Genomic DNA, 17,876 nt, shown 5'->3' with positions numbered 1-17,876 from the left:
AGATGTTCTGCTAAATATTTATTTTAGGATGGCCTCTTAGGGGTCAGTGTCAAGAATATACTCGGGAGACTTATTTCCTACAAATTTTAATAAGATTTTTACATTTATGGGATTTTAGACCTCTAAATGAGAGCCTAACAAATGAATGAAAAAGATAATTTTGTTTTAGTGTGTTTCTGCCCAGAACTTTACAGTGTATGCTGAAAAGATCCAAAGATTTGTCTCCCTGAGAGCTTACTGCTCTATTGGATTTGATGGCTAAATTTTCCAGCTGTGACTAGTGATTTTTGGATCCTCATGTTGGAAACTTGAAATGAGACCCTTTTAAAAGGCATTTTTCAAAAAGCAAAGAGCTGTTTCTCTCTGAAAATCAGTCTGCTGATAAAAAGTATCAAAGCAGATATGCAAAATCAGAAGCTAATCGTTTTAGAGTATCTTGGACACTTGGCAAACAGAGAAAAGCTTAAAAAAATTGTGCAGTGACACCATGGATTGAGAGAAGTCTGTAGTGATACAGATTATCGGACTATACATTTAAGACATTCACATCTTAATGATGAAATTATGCTTTTTGTAATTGTAAAACAGTATTACCAGGTTTTTGAAGTTTCATGGTACTATGTCTTGTATGGCATAACTTGAACTTTTTATTCCAAGCCTTTAGAATGTATTAAGTTACTCTGGAGTTAGAAGAAAAAGGTTTTAGAAAATTAAGATTGAAGTGAAGTAAATTACATATCCACATTAGTTACTTGGACAGTAGCTTTTTTTAATTCTTACAAATTCAAGGAAGTTGAATTTGAGAAATCGGAAGATCAAGAACTTGCCTTTGTTTTTACTAACTTGTTTACTGAATAGTTGAGGCAGATAAAATAGTCCATGTGGTCAGAATGACTTGTGTCAACATTCAGTCTCATCAACAAGGGGATAGGAGAGTTTCTTTTTATAAGATTGCATGTGTGAGCTTACAGAGTAGTCCTGAAGAAACAGCTTAGAGATCTGTGTATTTACTTAAGTAATAGCATTTTATGTTGATAAGTGTCTTATTTCAAGAAGTTATTTATAATCAAGGAGTTATGTAAAATCATTCCATCCTGACATTTTGGAGTTAAGTGGGACTGTCCACAGTCTGATACAAGATACAAGAAAACTAGAAGAAAAAGTTTATAATATTTTACATGATTAAAGATAAAAAATTAGTATCAGTTGTCGTTGCTTTTAAAACTTTTCAGTAGGTTTACACAAATGAGACTATCTTCTTAAATCCACTTTGATTCACTTATCAATTGAGCTTAGCTCTGCATGTGAGAGTCCAGATCTGGTCTTCCCTTAGGTTGGAAGAAAAATATGAAAGAGGTCCTGTTTTCTACCACTCCTGCTGATCTAGATAGCAAAGAAGTGTCCCTTGAAGTCTTGCCCTCCCCATCCTATGAGTTCAAGCGCTGGCCAGGCTGCATCGTCATTCCTTCCTTTTCATTCTGTGTGTCAGGTTTCACTCCTAGGGAAATCAAAGAATGCGAAATGGAGTGTGCCAGGGTTTCACCATGTGTGCGAACATGAGATGCAATCTACATATGCATCCTGGTCCCGGAGCCCTGAAGTACTTGCAGGCTTGACAGTTGAAATGTAGCCTTAGTGTCTGACCTACAGTCTTACACAGGTCAGAGGCAAATGAACTGGACAAAATAAATGAGTAGGTACAGCATCACCCTTGGTTAGCCATGGGAAAGTGCAGGCAAGGGAAATCAAATGCTTCAGACTGAAGGACCACATGTTCACAAGTACATGGCTTAGTAATTTGAATAGGTGACTGATCATGTGACTGGTTTCTCACCAAGTCCTCAAACCGCTTGTTAAACATTCCCATGATGAGGCTCTCCAAGCTGAGATAAGAAGGTGGAAAAAAGATTTGTTTGACAGCATCATGAAGTATGTCATGAGGACTCTGCTTGGGGAAATAGGCATGAAGGGGCTCGAATAGTGTAACATGAAGAATGAAGAAATGTCCTTCGGATATTTGGGCAGTATAGAAGAACTTACTTCAGCAGGCTGAATTCAAGGAATGAAGATTTCTCTGAAGAGACTGTCATAGAAATCTAAACTTAACCTTGCTTGAGAACACCTTTTGTAATCTGTACAAATGCAGGAGCTCTTTCCTAATTTTTGTAACTTCAAAATGAAGCTTATCTATCTGTTCAGTTTTTATATGGAAGATATGTTACAAAGTAATTCCAAATTGATTATTGTAAGATTTCGTATGCTTTCTTAGTAATGTAAGTTACATTCTGTTTCATCTCACTAATTTCATTCGTTCCTCTAATGTAATTCTTTCATCACTTCCAACAAAGACATGTTTGTGCTTCAGAGGAGTGATCCCTTGTGGACATTTGTCTGAATTTTTTTGTGCTTATTTCTGAAAACCACCCTCAGATTGTTCTGATTTAGTTGTATCCTTGATCATATTCACTGCTGTTATAGTTTCTTGTTCTTAATCTGAACAAGATTATCCAGACTGTAACTGGTTTTGTGAGTGTGTGCTCATGTCATTTTTTTAAATGATCTGCAAAGCAGATATTTTTAGACTCCTTTTACATGTGCATATTGCAGAAAGTGACAGGCTTTTAAATAATTTTTGATTTGCCAACTTGTTCTTAGTGTTGAGCAAATGCTGTAATTTGGACCAGTAATAAACTGCTGTTGTAGATGCTATGTTTTAAATATTCAAATTCTGTGATCTATTATCTTGATTAAATACACCATATTGCAGTTTGTAGGTTCTGGTCTAGTGCTCTTTTTGCCAAAATTCCTACAATGATAATTACATATTATCAAAGATTAATTATACTGTAGTTCTCATCGAACTTCGTATTCATTTCCTGTTAATGCATGCTGAACTCTTATTCTTTTTTTTCCCTTGCTGGTTTGTTCTTAAGTAACTACATGGTCTTTTTGTAATCTGCATTAAATTATAAAAGACAGAATACATTAGTCTCTGAGCTCATCAGAGTATTACTGTATTATAAAGTGGATACTTCCTTCACAGAAGGATGAACTTTTTATTAATACGGGATATGAAAAGTGATAAACCTAATACATTTCTGCATTTCTTGTGATAGCCCATTTTAAAAACATAACAACCACTGCATGTTTGTTAATGATACATATGACTATTGGTTTCATAATACTACCAAAAGAGAATTCAGAGGTAAGGAAACATGAACTCTCAAGCACCATTCATGGTATTCAGTTTTGCCTTGATGATTCCCTTGACCTGGATCAGTTTAGTGTTTATGTTTGATAAAGCAGGAATTTTAGAAGTCTTAATACCAGTAACCAACACTGTACACATAATGCAGTTTGACTCTTACATCCTTGTTTAAGCATCTTAACATGAATAGCAGCCAGCTTCTGCTGGCTTCAGTGGTGGACACTGACTACCCTGAAAAATGTTGGTATTTATGGCAAGTTATTTAAGCTCTGAATTGATATTTAGGCTCTTAAGTTTAGGCTTCTTTCTTTACAGTCTTGGCCTGGTCTAAAGGATTCTGTATCAAATACCAGAAAAAGACACAAGACTTACAACATTGTCCCTCTTTCAAGAATTTCGTGGTAGTATTTAATGTTCTAGTTTTAAGATGCAACATTCCCCACTGGAGAGTGATTGGAAAATTTATGTATCATGCTACATGTTGCAGAACATCACCATCAAAGTGTAAAATTTTAGCCCATTTTGCTGGAATGCTGGAATTGTAAGCTTTTGACTTTTTGTTCTCATACATGTTTCCATTAGATGTGCAAAGGAGATGTATTTGAAGCAGGATTGCTGTGTCAGATACAGAAAACACTATTCCTCCACTTGCTTTCTTGTAACAGGACAGCTGAGAAGTAATTTAACAGATTACAAGAAACACTGTAATCACTTCTTGAGCAGAGTTTAGTTAAAAAAAAAAATCAGATGCTACACTTGGTTGTGTTAGCATTTGTAACACTGATAATTATCACAAGGGAACATGGGCTTTGTCCAGCCAGAAGAAAAGATAATCAGAAATGGAATTACAGTGACACAGAAATCTGGCTTTTTACCTAATTTATGAAATCTTCTATGATGTCCCTGGATAGAAGATACTTCTTCAGGACAGCTATAGCATTTTGGCTATGTCTTACAAGTAAAGTGAAATTATGAAACTTGGCACTGTGTGATTGTTCTTGCACCTCTGAAACAACACTCATGGTTGGCAATGGGTTTTCCTAGTACACTTGCATCTGCGTTCTTCATAGTAAACACTTCGCAAGTTCTGAAGACCTTTCACTGTGCATCACTGCTAAAAGTTACAAATAAAAATAAGTTGTGAAAGCAATCTATATTTTTACACATTTGAACAGAATAACATATTAGGTGTAAGGTCTGAGGATTTTATCTCCAGTATTAAAAGCCAGGTCTTGGCCAAGTTACGTAGAATAAGCAATTGGTGAAAGGGATGGCTGTATTTCCTACCCATAAGCGAGAAGACGAGGTTCGCTCCTCCAAAAAGGCTTACAGTTGTGAACAAATGAATAAATACAGGCTGGGGCAGATAAATTCTGTCACTTGTCTGACCAGGTACGAGATGGTCATTAAAGTCACTTCATTGTTTCTCTAGGAGCTCTGGTACTTCTTTTCAAGTTTGACAGACTATTTAAATTTTACATACTGTCTCTCCCTATATAAGATAACAAAAGGCTTTAAATTTTCCTAGATATTGCATGTGCAATCTATACCACTGATTTTACTGAGCATTCTTAGTAAACTTGGATGTGTTTCTGGACACCTTCGAGAGTAAATTTTTAATTGGTGCCTGATTTGTTAGCACAGCAAGGAAGCTCTAATAGTTCTTTCTAGTGTACTTCAGCCTCAACATTTGAGTGGGCTGATTTAAAATAGTGTTCAGCTACCCTGCTGATGTAGTCCATATTGAAAGAGTGAGTTTCAGCTACCATTATGCTGCTTCTATGCATGAAGTATGGTTGAGAAATTAAATTAGTCGTACTTGTTAAATTTAAAAAAGCTTTTTACACTTGCCTCATGTTCATGCTGTTGTAACCCTCATCTACTCTGCTGATGTAGAGCAGAAGCATATGCTTATCCACTCCAGCTCATTCGATCTCAATTATTCTTTTCTGCCTTATTTTTAATCTTCTGTGGAAGAACTTACTTATCAACAAAAATACCCCTAAACCTCAGAATTCAGCAAAATAACATTCTTGGAAGACATCATTAAGCCATATGTTTGTCTTGTCAGATCTGTAGTACTAAGTCATGGGAGGAGTTAAAACTAGGTGACTTACAGCCCTGATTATGAACAGGAGGAGGGGGAGGGCTGTGCATTTTGAAGTTAAAATGAAAAAAAAACCAAACCCCAAACCAAAAAAAAAAAAACAGAAAAAATATGGTGTTGCTGCTGGAACATTTCTTTCAAAGAGTGTGACCTATCAAGCCGTGTCTTAAAAGTGACTGCTTGGAGGGGAAGGTAAGACAATACCATGGACTGGAAGAATACTCACACCTTTGTTACCTGAGTTCTCCTGATAGACAAAATATAATTTCCTTCTAATATAAATATGAAGAGCACTCATAAAAAGGTTTCTGTTGGAGATGTTAAGCAGAAGTGGTGTGGTGAAAGGGCAACATGTATGTTCTTCAGAATTGGGATAGAAATGCTAACTAAATCAGATGGAGGAAGAGGGAAGCTATGATAGCTGAATGGAAAGTTGTTTGGGACGCCTGCTCCATTGTGCTCATGAAGCTGAAATCAAAGTGCATTTTTCACTGATGACACTAACAAGTATTTAATTCTAGTATTAATTCATACAGCTACTTCACATCGTAGTTTTACCCAGGGCAGGAGGTACAAAATTTTATGTAACCTGCGTTCTTAACTTTCATTTTTGTTAGTATATAGTTTCAACAAATTTACAAAGGAATGCAGGATGGATTAGGAGAGATTTGTGCTTGTTCTGCTGGCAACTGTTGATTCCTTTAAATTTCAGTTGGGAAGTTTAAAAAGCAACACGTACTTTCTCAGATACGGAGCTTATTTTCAAGTAAATAACTGCTAGTGAGCAGAAGGAGCAGGTAGATCCAGTATAAAGGCTACAGAGAACATGAGACAACAGTATCACTAGTTCACACAAAAGGAGACATGTGAGATGAGCTGGCACACGTATGAAGTCCTCAGCTGGAGCTTGGTAATCCTCGTTCATTTTGGCTTGTCATGTTGATGTCAACAAGCTTTGGGCTGACCTTTCTCAAACAGTATGTTTTGAGAGTTAATTCTTTTTGTCTTACGAATACCATGCTAAAAACAAGAGTCCAGGAACAAAAATGGAAAATAGTTGGTGTTGGATTATGTGCTATGAAGGATGGAAAACCATATTTAAAAAAAAACAAACAAATTACCTGTTGCATTTCCTTTTGGTTTACATTGCAAGGTTTATTCTACTAAAATTAAACTTTGTTGTATCCCTTTTCTCTGGAATGGTAAATTGAACTCTCTGTGATTTTCTGTTCCTACTCCAGCCCTGTTCTGACCTTGCCTCTCCCTTTATAGCTTACTGTATCTGCCGCCTCTTCTGCACATTGAAAATCTTGATGACCAGTTCAAATCTCAAGCATTTTAGCCAGATAAAATTTCACTGACATTTGTAATTGAGGAGAAAGGTTTGAAAGCTGACTACAGGAGGTGAGGTGTCTTTAATTAGAAGCCTAGGAAGCATAACCTATTAGGAAGGTGTTTCATCAGCAGTCAGCTGACGAAGCAAGACACTGAGCTGGAGATCAGGAGGAGCTCTGACCTGCAAAATGGCAACGGCTTCTTCACAAAAGGAAGCCTTTAGGATAAGTAATTAGTTACTACCATTGCAATATTAATTACTTCTAGCACAACACAAACTTGTGTTTAAAGACAGTGCTCTCTTTACAGTATGCAGATGTCGTGGTTTCAGCTGGGATAGAGTTTATTTTCTTTCTAGTAGCTGGTACAGTGTTATGTTTTGGATTCAGTAGGAGAAGAATGTTGATAACACACTGATGTTTTCAGTTGTTGCTCAGTAGTGTTTAGACTGAAAGTCAAGGATTTTTCAGTTTCCCATGCTGTGCCATCAAGCAGGTGCACAAGCAGTTGGGAGGGGGCACAGCCAGGACAGCTGGCCCAAACTGGCCAAAGAGGTATTCCATACCGTGTGACATCATGCCCAGTATATAAACTGGGGGGAGTTGGCCTGGGGGGATCGCTGCTCAGGAACTAACTGGGCATCGGTCGGCGAGTGGTGAGCAATTGCATTGTGCATCACTTGCTTTGTATATTCCAATCCTTTTATTATTATTGTAATTTTATTATTGTTACTATTATTGTTATTAGTTTCTTTCTTTCTGTCCTATTAAACTGTTCTTATGTCAACCCATGAGTTATACTTTTTTTTTCCTCAATTCTCTGCCCCGTCCCACTGGGTGGGGGAGAAGTGAGTGAACAGCTGCGTGGTTCTTAGTTGCTGGCTGGGGTTAAACCACAACAGTAAACCAGCACAGGAAGCTTTGCAGATTGCTCCACCCCCCCCCCCCCCCCCCCCCCCCCCCCCAAATTTTGGTGTTACTCATTTTGCGAGATAATTTCAGAATGTTTTTAAATTATGCAAATGCTTTTATTTCCCTCCAGCCAGTCTCTGATTTTACTTTGTGTGTGTGTGTGTGTCTGTTTTTTTCAGGCACTCAAGGAGTTGCGCCGCCCCCACCAGCCCCTGTTGTTGGGTTGCAGACTCCATCCACTGGCCTCTTAGGTGCCCGGCCTGGTTTGATACCACTCCAGCGACCGCCAGGAATGCCACCCCCTCCTCTGCAGCGGTTTCCCTTGATGCCACCGCGACACATGCCTCCCCACATGATGCACAGAGGGCCCCCGCCGGGGCCAGGGGGCTTTGGGATGCCTCCCCCCCACGGAATGAAAACCCCCTTCCCACCACCCGGTCACTTTGTGAGACCTGGGGGGATGCCGGGAAGCGGGGGGCCAGGCGGACCCGAGGATAACAGAGATGGGAGGCAGTTTAGGAATGACAGGCAGACGTTCACGCCTAACAGAGACCAGGAAAGGTTTGGAAGGAGATCTTTCGGAAATCGGGTAGAAAACGATCGTGAGCGCTATGGTAACCGCAACGATGACAGAGATCACGAGCGACTTGGTAATCGTGACAGGCGAGACTGGGGACGAAGAAGCCCTGACCGTGATAGACACAGAGACTTGGAGGACAGAAACAGGCGGTCCAGTGGCCATCGAGACAGAGAGAGAGATTCGAGAGATAGGGAGTCTCGTAGAGACAAGGAAGAAAATCGAGGAAAGGAAAAATCAGAGATGACAGACAGGGCAGATGGCGACAAAAACCATGAATCTCATAGCGGCAAAATGGAAGACGCAGACATTGTTTCAGAACTTGCTGCGGGAGAGTCTGAATCTACAGGTGTAAAACCTGTTGAAGAGTTAACATCCGAGGCTACCTCATCTGTGGAACAAGCGGAAAAGGATATGGGCTCAGTGGCGGAGGCTCCTCGCTAGCGACTGGAAGTTGTCGAAAGATGACAGTGACATTTGTTGGAGTGTAGAGCTTTAGAGTTGTACAGTCTGCTGTATTATATTTGCTTCTGCTTATATCACAGCCCCTCAGTAGTTGGTGGGGAATTGTAAGCAATTTGATTGCTTCCCTTCTATTTAAAATAGCCACAACATAACATGAAATACTGAAGATATGATTAAAATATTACCCATTTTTGCTGTAACTTTTTTAAAGTTTTGACTTTAAAAAGTTTACAAATCAGAAGTAGAAGTGCTTTCTATTTTTTTTTTAATTTAAGAAAAGGTAACGGTGAAAGCTCCTCAAAACAATAGGGATGTGTTTTTAATAAACTCTATTTTCGTAACAAACTTTAACGTGTGCTATTCTTCCTACACTGCACTGAAGTGGAAAAGGAGTGTTCAACATCTTAAAGTTTGAACTGTTAATGCTGTACTGGAGTCTAAATTAGACTGTTTTGTTTATATTTGTTGAAAGAAGTACATCTGTTTGTGTAGCTATTCACAGAAGCAAATTTTATTTGTAATAGTCATCTTGATTTTTAGATTGCTGCATTTTAATGATCTACTTGACCATACTAGGTAAAAGTTAGTTGTTTTAAAATGTTAATTGAAGAGTTAACTGTTTAGTGTTTGCAATGCAATCAGTTTTTTTTTCTTTTTTTTTTTCTTCTTCTTCTTTTCCCCCCCCCTCCAACTGGTTCTGTGGTAAATGTTGCCCTAATTAGCCTTTTTTAAAAAAGTGGACACCTTCAGACATACTTAGTCTGCTCTGCTTGTGATGTTATAAAATTACTGTGTGTGGTGGGCTAGGAAGCACACCGGTTCAGCATCTTTTGTACTTGTTATTCATTGATGCTTTTTGGAAAGCGGGGTGAAAGAGAAATCAAAGACACCAAAACACAATATAAAATGCTATTTTTTTTAAATGGGGCCGGGAAAAGGAAGGGAGGCGGGAGGGTGCGTGAGGATTTTAAAATGCTGCCTCTTCATTCAGACAAATCTGGGCTGCTACTGTTGTCTGTGTTAACGATGTCTACCTCCTGTAATCCTGCAAGAGGTAGGTTTAAAATTTTTACCCACCTAGTGTTGTACCTATCAGACTGATGGACAGAGCGCATTTTCTTGTATTTGTGTAAGTTTTGCCATCTTCTCTCCGTAACACTCAAGTAATGTTGTCAAATGTTAAGAGGGCAAAGACTAGTTCTTGGTGGTCGGCCCTTCAGGCGCCAACAGCGCTGTACTGAGCAGAGTCGGGAGCCGTGGCAGTTCTGCCCCAAACACGCTCACCCGTCGATCAGCCACACACCCAGCCTTCAGTTGAAGCTTGTTTAACTCTAGAAGCGTAGTGGGAAAATTGTATGAATCCTGTGCATATTTAATATTTTTTTTTCTCCTTGATATAGGTGTGTTCTACTTTGAAAGTTGGGTTTTTTTCCCGAAGTGAAGGGCAGCTGCTTTCTTACATCAGTACTTTTTCATAGCTGCTCTGCGGCAGAGGGAATTTTTTCTGGGGGAGGGAGGGGGGTGGGAAAGCAAATGTGGAGTTATGGACTGGGGAGAGGACATATATTTTTATGTTCTTGCAATAGCAGAATAAAGAGAGAAAAAAACTGTTTACATACTTGTAGTGAACTCAACTTCCATGTGTTGCAACTTGTGTCCTTAATGTGTTTCATGCTGGGCCAGTGGAACTAACTTTTTTCATACAAAGCCAGACATTTATGTCTTATGTTTTAAAACCTGTCTTAGTAAAAACTGCCATAATTCTATAAGGAGGTAGGATTTTTTTAAATGAATATACTTTATTAAAAGATTTGACGACAAGAATGAAAGAGACAGAAGGTTTATCTGTTCACGCAAATGCCACCTCACATTCTCTCCATTCCCTTTATTAGGAATTTGAGGACAAAGCCTAGGAAAACCTTGGATGTCCACTGCAGAACAATTTCTTACTGCCTTCTGAAGCAGTGATTGTGTAATAAACCTACTAGCGATGCATCATCTTTACAGCATCACCAGTGTAACTGTATCCTACTCTTCTACAACTACCAGCTTTCTGGCTTTAAAATAAGACAAGCCAGAAATTTGTATGTAAAGATTAGCTCAGTGCAAGCGCCCATTACTGATCAAGACTATATACTGTTAGCAATTAACACCTTGGTGATTGAGCCTGTGCTTGCCCATTACAATGATTTGTACATAGAGCATTACTTCTACATCCTTCAATACGGCAGTGAGCTCTAGGCTAGCGTGACGTCAGACACTGAACCCAGCAAAACAGGTTTGAAAGTCAAGATCTGCATGCACCAGGCTTTCAAAGCAGCAAGGTTCAGCGCTGAGAATGGCTGGGAGAGGAGGCAAGCTATAGAGCTGTCAGAACTCCCCTGATGCATAAGGAGGGAACTGAAAGGTGCAGTCACTATCTTAATTCTGCTGCAGCAGCTGAATCAGAGCATAGACTAATCCACTGGAAGAGGTACAGGTGGGTAGAGACTGTACACACAATTGTTTGCCACCTGCAAATGAATGTTAAGTTTAAAGTGTTTTTACAGTATTATTGCTATACTACCAAAATTCCGTTTGTAACATGCTACACTGGAATCTGGGTGTCTAGAACTACAACCAACTACTTCCATGAATATCTCTTATGTACAAGATAAAGGAATGTTGATACAAGTCTTCATTAAAATTAGTAATTTTCTCTAGTAAAGACTTGGAACTCTGTGTTTAAGATAAAGACAAAAGCTGGCACTAGTATACAAGGATTACACTGCTGAAAAGCTTTATGGAATTAAGTACAGAACTTCTGGCCATGTGTATCCTTTTTAAGGAAAGACCTATTCCATGCTAGACACTCCTGCACAGCTTGAAGAAAGGAGTTGTCTTCAACACATCCAGACTTTCACTGCACACCAGCCCAGAACAATCCAACCCCCACAGCCAGAGGTCCAGGTGAGGGACAAGGACACATGCTAGAACCAGACCATTTTATGTCCTTAATGCTTCCCCGCCACATGCACACACTTTGCAGTCACATGTGTCACAAGTGTCACACACACACCATTACATTTTACAGCAAGAAGGTATTTCTGCAAAGCAGCATTTGTCCTTTGGCACATAAAACCCCTGGCTGTAATGTGCAGAGGGTGTCAGGTTACTCCCACACAACATGGGATTCTGTCACAGGGAAACGTGACAATGCAAGAAACAAACTGATGGAGCTCACGTCTCAGTTGTGCCAGGGTGACTGGCTGGAAGCAACTTGTTGGATGCTGTTGGTGTCTAGCAAATTAACTACTGACATTGTGGAGTCCAGGCTGACTTTTCCATGTTAGCACATCAGCAAGTAGAGCTCTGGTGTTTGGTTTTTTTTTTATAGACAGCAAGACCAAGGTGTATTTGCCCAGCATGTTTATTACACAAGTTTGAAACCTACAAATGCTGCAACTTTGCCAGGAAGAAGCCCTGATACACAGAGTGCCTACTGCTCTTTGGTGAGTAGTCTTGCCAAAGCTCATAAAGCTAATCCTCCAAATCACACAGTACACTATTAATTTTGGTGTTCAGGATGTGACCACTACTACACATCTTCCATTACACAGAACAGGCAGTGCAGTTAGTGAAGTTACATTTAATGGTTACAGCAGATGCTTTAGCAGAAGACTTCAGAGACATTCCATCAGGGTCACTTTAATTGTAATATACATAATACAAAATTAAGTCAATCTTCACCAGTTTAAGTGATACTCAGAATGCAGAGTAGTAATAGGATTAAGTGATAGATCTTTTGCTTCACAAGGAGGGGCAAGTACAGCATTTGCAATGAAATACAGCCCATTCATCACTGTTGTCTTAAGGATCTTAGGTACAATACTTAGCTCTTTGCTATTCCAATTACACCACAAGCTAAACGAGGGCCAGCATTTCCAGTTAATTTGCTCTCATTATCTCCCCCTCTACCCAGGTCATCACGTTTTTCATGGACCTAAAAGAGAATTGAAGATATCTTAATTCATGTTATTGTATAACTAATCAACATTTTTCACTACTCACATTAGTAGCAGTGACAAGCAGTATTGCCAGCTACCTGCAGGGTGTTACACAACAGAGAACCTATTGTAATTATGTAATGCTGAATGCCAAATTGATAGTCACATTCAAAGACTACACTTGTCTAAAAAGATAAGTTGCCTTCAGCTGAATTTGTTTGAACTGGAAGTCACCAAAACCCCATGTTTCAAAAAGTCATTACTAGTCCAAGAGCAAGCTTGGGCTTGACATTCAAGGTCACCCTTACAACACAAGGCTGACCACTGCACTGCAGGCACAGTGCCTTGGCCACACCATCCAAAATGCTACACTACACATCTCCCCACTTCTTGGCCATCAGCCCAAGCCTGTTGCATGCAGGAGTATGGTGATTTCAGCACACACTGGGTTAAGGAAAACAAGACTGACAGTGCTCATGGGTGGCCAAGTCCACTCAGCCTCTACCTTCCTCCTTCCCAGGGAGGCCACAGCACAAGTTACACCAGCAGCTACCAGACCAGTACTAGTGAACAGTGCCCCAAAGCGCCCATTGCCATGCCTTTCAGTGACAGTATTTGTGCCAGACTGCCAGTTCCTTCATCAAATCAGGTTGCTTTAGTCACAACTGGAAGAAGCAAAGTTAAATGGAACATCTTCAGAAGGCAGGCAGAAAATTAAGATCTCATGGCAATGAAGTGCCATACTAATACAAAGAGGACTTCAAGGCAAGGCTTCAAAGAACTCCCCACATTTGGAAATCTTGTACCAGAAGTTCTATAACAAACACCAGGGACTGGCCTCCAGCATCAAAAAGTCTCCACTCACTGTCAAAACTGCTCTAGAGTTCCTTAAAGCATCCAAGTAGGCACCAAGATACTTACCACCATGGTACGTCCAATGATGCTATGTGGTCCGCTAAGAGAAATGATGGGATCTTCTATTTCCACTTCTGCCACTCCTCCTTTAGCATTCACATTGCCAAGGTCTCCCACATGCCTACACAAAGATGCAGAGAAACACAGAAAACTCGGTTAAATGGAAAGCTCTTTTAAGTGATGGCCTGGACAATACAATACCCATAGTTACTAGACTCAGGCAGTCCACCTTATTGTAACAGCACATCCTCATGTGCCACCACCAGTCAATCTTGAACACTTCCACTATTTCAACTCCTTTAGTTCAAGGGATGATTAAAGTTCAGTCCTAGGTAGAACTTGAAACTGGTAGGTTAATCAACTTTGGGGAAAGGAATGCCATCACTCCCCAAGAAGCCAACAGTGCACAACTCATAGCCAAGAATTCCTCCATGCTCATGGCAAGTCCCTCTGCTCAAAGTCTCTCAAATCAGGTGAAATAACCTTTCCTGCATGTACAAGGTTTGGTGTAAACACTGCCACTATTCTTAAATCCTTTTAATGTCTGTCAGACATCAGCTATTCCACAAGCAGCTGCAGGTTTTAGGTTTAAATACGATTAGTAAAAGCAGTTTGTCAAGTGACAAGTCAAAGGGGATGCATTAAGTGCTAGCAAAGTTCTAACTGGTACCAGACATGATTATTTTGAGTTTACTTGGCATTTTCCCATATACTTGGCACAGTTTTTATCAGAGCTAGATCTCTGCTAGGACTTTCCCTAAGAATTAAGCCTCAAGCACTTCAGTCTTCACTGAACTTCTGGACATTCCAGCATATTGTTTCCTGCACATCTGCCCCAGATAAACTATTCATTCAAAAGACAAGTTGATGATGTTCTGCAAGACTCTTCTATCCAGATTCAGAACCTTGAATACCAACTCATTTCTAAAACTCTCCATGCATGGAGGGTAACCAGCTCAGCTCCCTGAATGCTGACTACCAGCTTCTTAGCATAGCACCAATTCCATATTTTTAACCAAGTCCTGCAAGATCAGGTCAAAGGCAGTTTTCCCTTCAGGAATTTGCTTGATTTAAGCTTCCAGGAAGCTTCAGTCCAATTGTTTCAACTCTACACTGATGAAAGCATGATCTAGTTCTCATACCCCTCTAAGGAATTCCCCAGCCTACAGCTGCCTGAGCAGGTAGGTTACACCAGAAGCAGGATTTGACAAAACAGAACCAGCAAAAGCCACACTGTTCATGCAACTTTGACCTTTAGCACTGGAGCAGCTGGCTGCCAGTGAAGCCCATGAGCACACCATTTCATGCTGCTCTGTCATCCAGACAGCTGGCTAGCAGCCAGCTTGCTTGGTCTGGCATGCAACTGATCACTCAGGTATGAATTATCAGTCACCGAAGGTGCAGTTATGACAAACATGAGCATTTGAAGGCTAAGCACAATGCCAAGTTGGTACCAATGCTAGTCAAGACCCTACCTGTGCAAGACCACCCTATCTTTTACACTTGCTCCTAGCTCCACTTACTACAATACTGGCCTTCAGCTCCTGTGCAGCCCCCTCCAGTCCCCAAACTCAGTCAGCATACTAATTAAAACCAGCCCTTCAGACTTCAGGTGTCAAACATGCAAGCATTTCTTGAAGGTAACTGGACTATGAGAACTGCTTCCAGGGGAAGAACTAGGTCTCAGCTCCCACCGAGGTACAGAGATATTCAGCATAAGCATCACACCCTGTACTGACACACGGCCCCCAAGTATGTACTGTTGGTAGTACAGTACCTAAGCTAACAGGCTTAAGAACAGCCCAGCAGACCCAATAAAAAGCCACCATGCCCAGGCACACACAGCTTTGTATTCACCTTGCAATCTCCCCTGAAGCCTCAGCACCTTCCACTGATGATCCTGATCTGCCACATAACAGGCCTGCATACACCTCAACAACCAACAGTTTAGGGCTCCTGTTGTCAAAAGCTGGCCTCAAAACTGAACTGGATAACCACTGACCAAATAAGGCTTTAACACATGCATTGCCCACACTCACATCTTGAGAAACCTTCACTCAGTAAAAGCCTTTATTTCTCCTTCTCCCCAGGCTGTGATAAAACCAAGATTATGTCTCAAAGACTACACTTTACCCATACTCTTGTCAGACACATTGGCTTCAAATTGCTGTACAGTTATCAGAGCAATGATAACTGCAATGACTCTAGAAGTCCTGCAGGAATTACCAGTTTTCTTCTGGTATTGTCCCAGCATTATTTATGAAGTGACCTCCCAAGCACAGAGTGGCACTTAGATGGCTGCTGCATGGAGTAGCTACCCAGTAAGAGGCCAGGCACGTTAAACTCACCTTTCTGCATCCTTTGGTCCACCATGCTGCTTGCCTTCAGGATTGAAGTGAGAACCTGCACTGGTACACCCTGAAACAGAACACAGCCATCAAAAGCAGATTTTTTTTGCAGCAGCCAGTTTAAATCTGTTGCTTATGCACTACACCAAAGTAGGTCCTCCCATAGCTAAGAGAAGTGAAATAGCTACTCTCCTGTTACATGTTCTACTAATCCTCTAGAGGTGAGTAACCTACTACAGACTTACAAGTTCAATAAAGTAAGATTACTCATTCTAGAAGACTCCAGGCTCAACTGAAAGCTTTCTTCTTAATACTAGGTTGTCAAAGTACTTATGTTACTGCTTGATATGTCAGATCTTGAACACCAGCCTAAACATGTGCAAAGTATTAAATGGGAAGCAATTCCTCAGGAAACATCATCATTTCTTAACACAGACTTGCAGTCATGAGACCCAAGTACACCTATACTAGTTGCTGCTGCAACACTAAAAGCAGATCTTTAAAGCTGAGCAATCACATTACAGCTGCAAATCAAAAGCTTGGATAGACATCTTACCATTTGTATTATCACCAAATTCATGGACATGGAAGCCATGATCTCCATCAGTCAAGCCACTGATTCTTCCGGTAACTTTTACTGGTCCATTACCCTTTAATGGAAAGAATTTATTATCAGGAAAATGACTATGGCATTAAATGGCCTTCTGTCAAATGAAGCTTTCTAGTCAACAGAACACACTGGAGACTCCACTACAAGTTCAGCTACCAAGACCTTCAGCTACCTTACATTAACTGATTCTATATGCCAATACAGTACATCACAGAATGCTTGCGTTTATTTAGCCACCTAAAATGTACCCGTCCTATTATGTATCAACAAGGAAAAGGAATGCCTTTTACCAGATTGCTTGCTTTTGAGAATAATCATGCCCTTCCATTTGGAAGCACAAGTAACCCCGCAGTCATTCCTCCTCTACAGATACAGTACTGCCTGTACGCAGCCCCAACCTCCTTACCGACCATAAATGAGCGAGCGTTCAAAAGAGCTCCGGCCGTTCGGCAACTACAGCTCCGTTTAGCCCTACTCCGATAGTGGTAAACAAGCTCCGCGGTAAGACGAAGGCCGCTCCAGCACCAAGCTCCTCCAGCACCGAGCTCAGCTGAACACCCCCGAGCAGGGCAAAAGGCATCCGCCCCCCCCCCCCCCGCCCCCCATCACCGCTCCCCGCACACTCCTCCGCGCCGGGGCCCGCAGCGCCCGGGTCGCCCAGCACCGGGCGACAAGGGGACAAGGCAAGAGCAACAGCCCCACACCCTCTCAGCACCGCAGGGCCGCGGCCCACGACGAGCCGGCCCAGCGCAGCTGCCACCGGCCTCCGCAGCCGCCGTGGCGGGGGGATGGCGAGGTGGGGGTGGGGGAAGAACCGCGCCGGCGCCCGCCCCACACGATGACTCAGCACTGCGGCCAGGCGAGCCCCCGGGAGAGGTGCAGAGCGACAGGGTCGCGCCCTTACCTGCTGCTGGAACTGGATGACGCCCTGCACGGGGCCGTCCCCCTTCATCACGCACACGGCCTTCAGCGTCGCCATCTTCCCGCGGCGGCCGGAGAGCGGCACACCCCCCGCAACCCGCGTCCGAGGACTAGGGGTCGGCCCCTCCCGCGGCCCTTATATAGGGCGGCCCGTCAGGGCCGCGGCCAATCGCGGCGCGCTCGCGGGCCTCCTCGCGCAGTTATTACGCGGCGTTCGGCCAATTGAGGGGGCTGAGGCGCGGCAGCGCGCGGGCGCACGCCAATCAGCGGCAGCCGCCTCTCAGCCTACTGGCAGGGCGAGCCGCCGCCTCGCGGTGGGGCGGGTTGTGTAACGGCCGCGGGCGGGCAGGGGCGGAGCGGGGCCTCGGCGGCCAAGCGGTGCCCGGGCCTGGGCCAGCTGGGCAGCGGGCGAGGGGGGTCGGACCCCGCGCCGTGGCCTGCTCCGCGTTTTCTGTCGAGAGCGTGAGGGAATTTGCGCCCGCGTTCCGCGTCG

General features: G+C 42.2%; 2 protein-coding genes across 5 annotated transcripts in view; one reads left to right on the top strand and one right to left on the bottom strand.

The window, feature by feature from the left end:
* Positions 1-10,630, top strand: part of SCAF4 (SR-related CTD associated factor 4) — a 48,088-nt gene extending 37,458 nt beyond the window's left edge. For 3 of the 4 annotated variants that reach the window (XM_049835111.1, XM_049835112.1, XM_049835110.1), the window contains one exon: positions 7,741-10,630. In XM_049835111.1, coding sequence (XP_049691068.1) covers positions 7,741-8,582 — 842 coding nt within the window. In that variant the 3' untranslated portion in view covers positions 8,583-10,630. Of the gene's footprint in view, positions 1-1,333; positions 2,774-7,740 lie in introns of those variants that run through there. The other variant, XM_049835113.1, reaches the window with a different exon arrangement.
* Positions 10,631-11,994: 1,364 nt separating this feature from the next.
* SOD1 (superoxide dismutase 1) lies at positions 11,995-17,506 on the bottom strand. Its single transcript, XM_049835147.1, has 5 exons — positions 17,367-17,506; positions 16,409-16,502; positions 15,853-15,922; positions 13,511-13,625; positions 11,995-12,585 (listed from the first exon to the last, which is right to left on the bottom strand). The coding sequence occupies exons 1-5, from the start codon at positions 17,439-17,441 to the stop codon at positions 12,475-12,477; spliced, it is 465 nt and encodes a 154-aa protein (XP_049691104.1). The 5' UTR covers positions 17,442-17,506; the 3' UTR covers positions 11,995-12,474.
* Positions 17,507-17,876: the final 370 nt, after the last annotated feature.

The sequence above is a fragment of the Accipiter gentilis genome, chromosome 32, assembly GCF_929443795.1.
Source record: "Accipiter gentilis chromosome 32, bAccGen1.1, whole genome shotgun sequence".
Taxonomy (NCBI): Eukaryota; Metazoa; Chordata; class Aves; order Accipitriformes; family Accipitridae; genus Astur; species Astur gentilis.
Note: the sequence above shows the minus strand (reverse complement) of the source record. Positions and strands in the feature narration are given on the sequence as shown.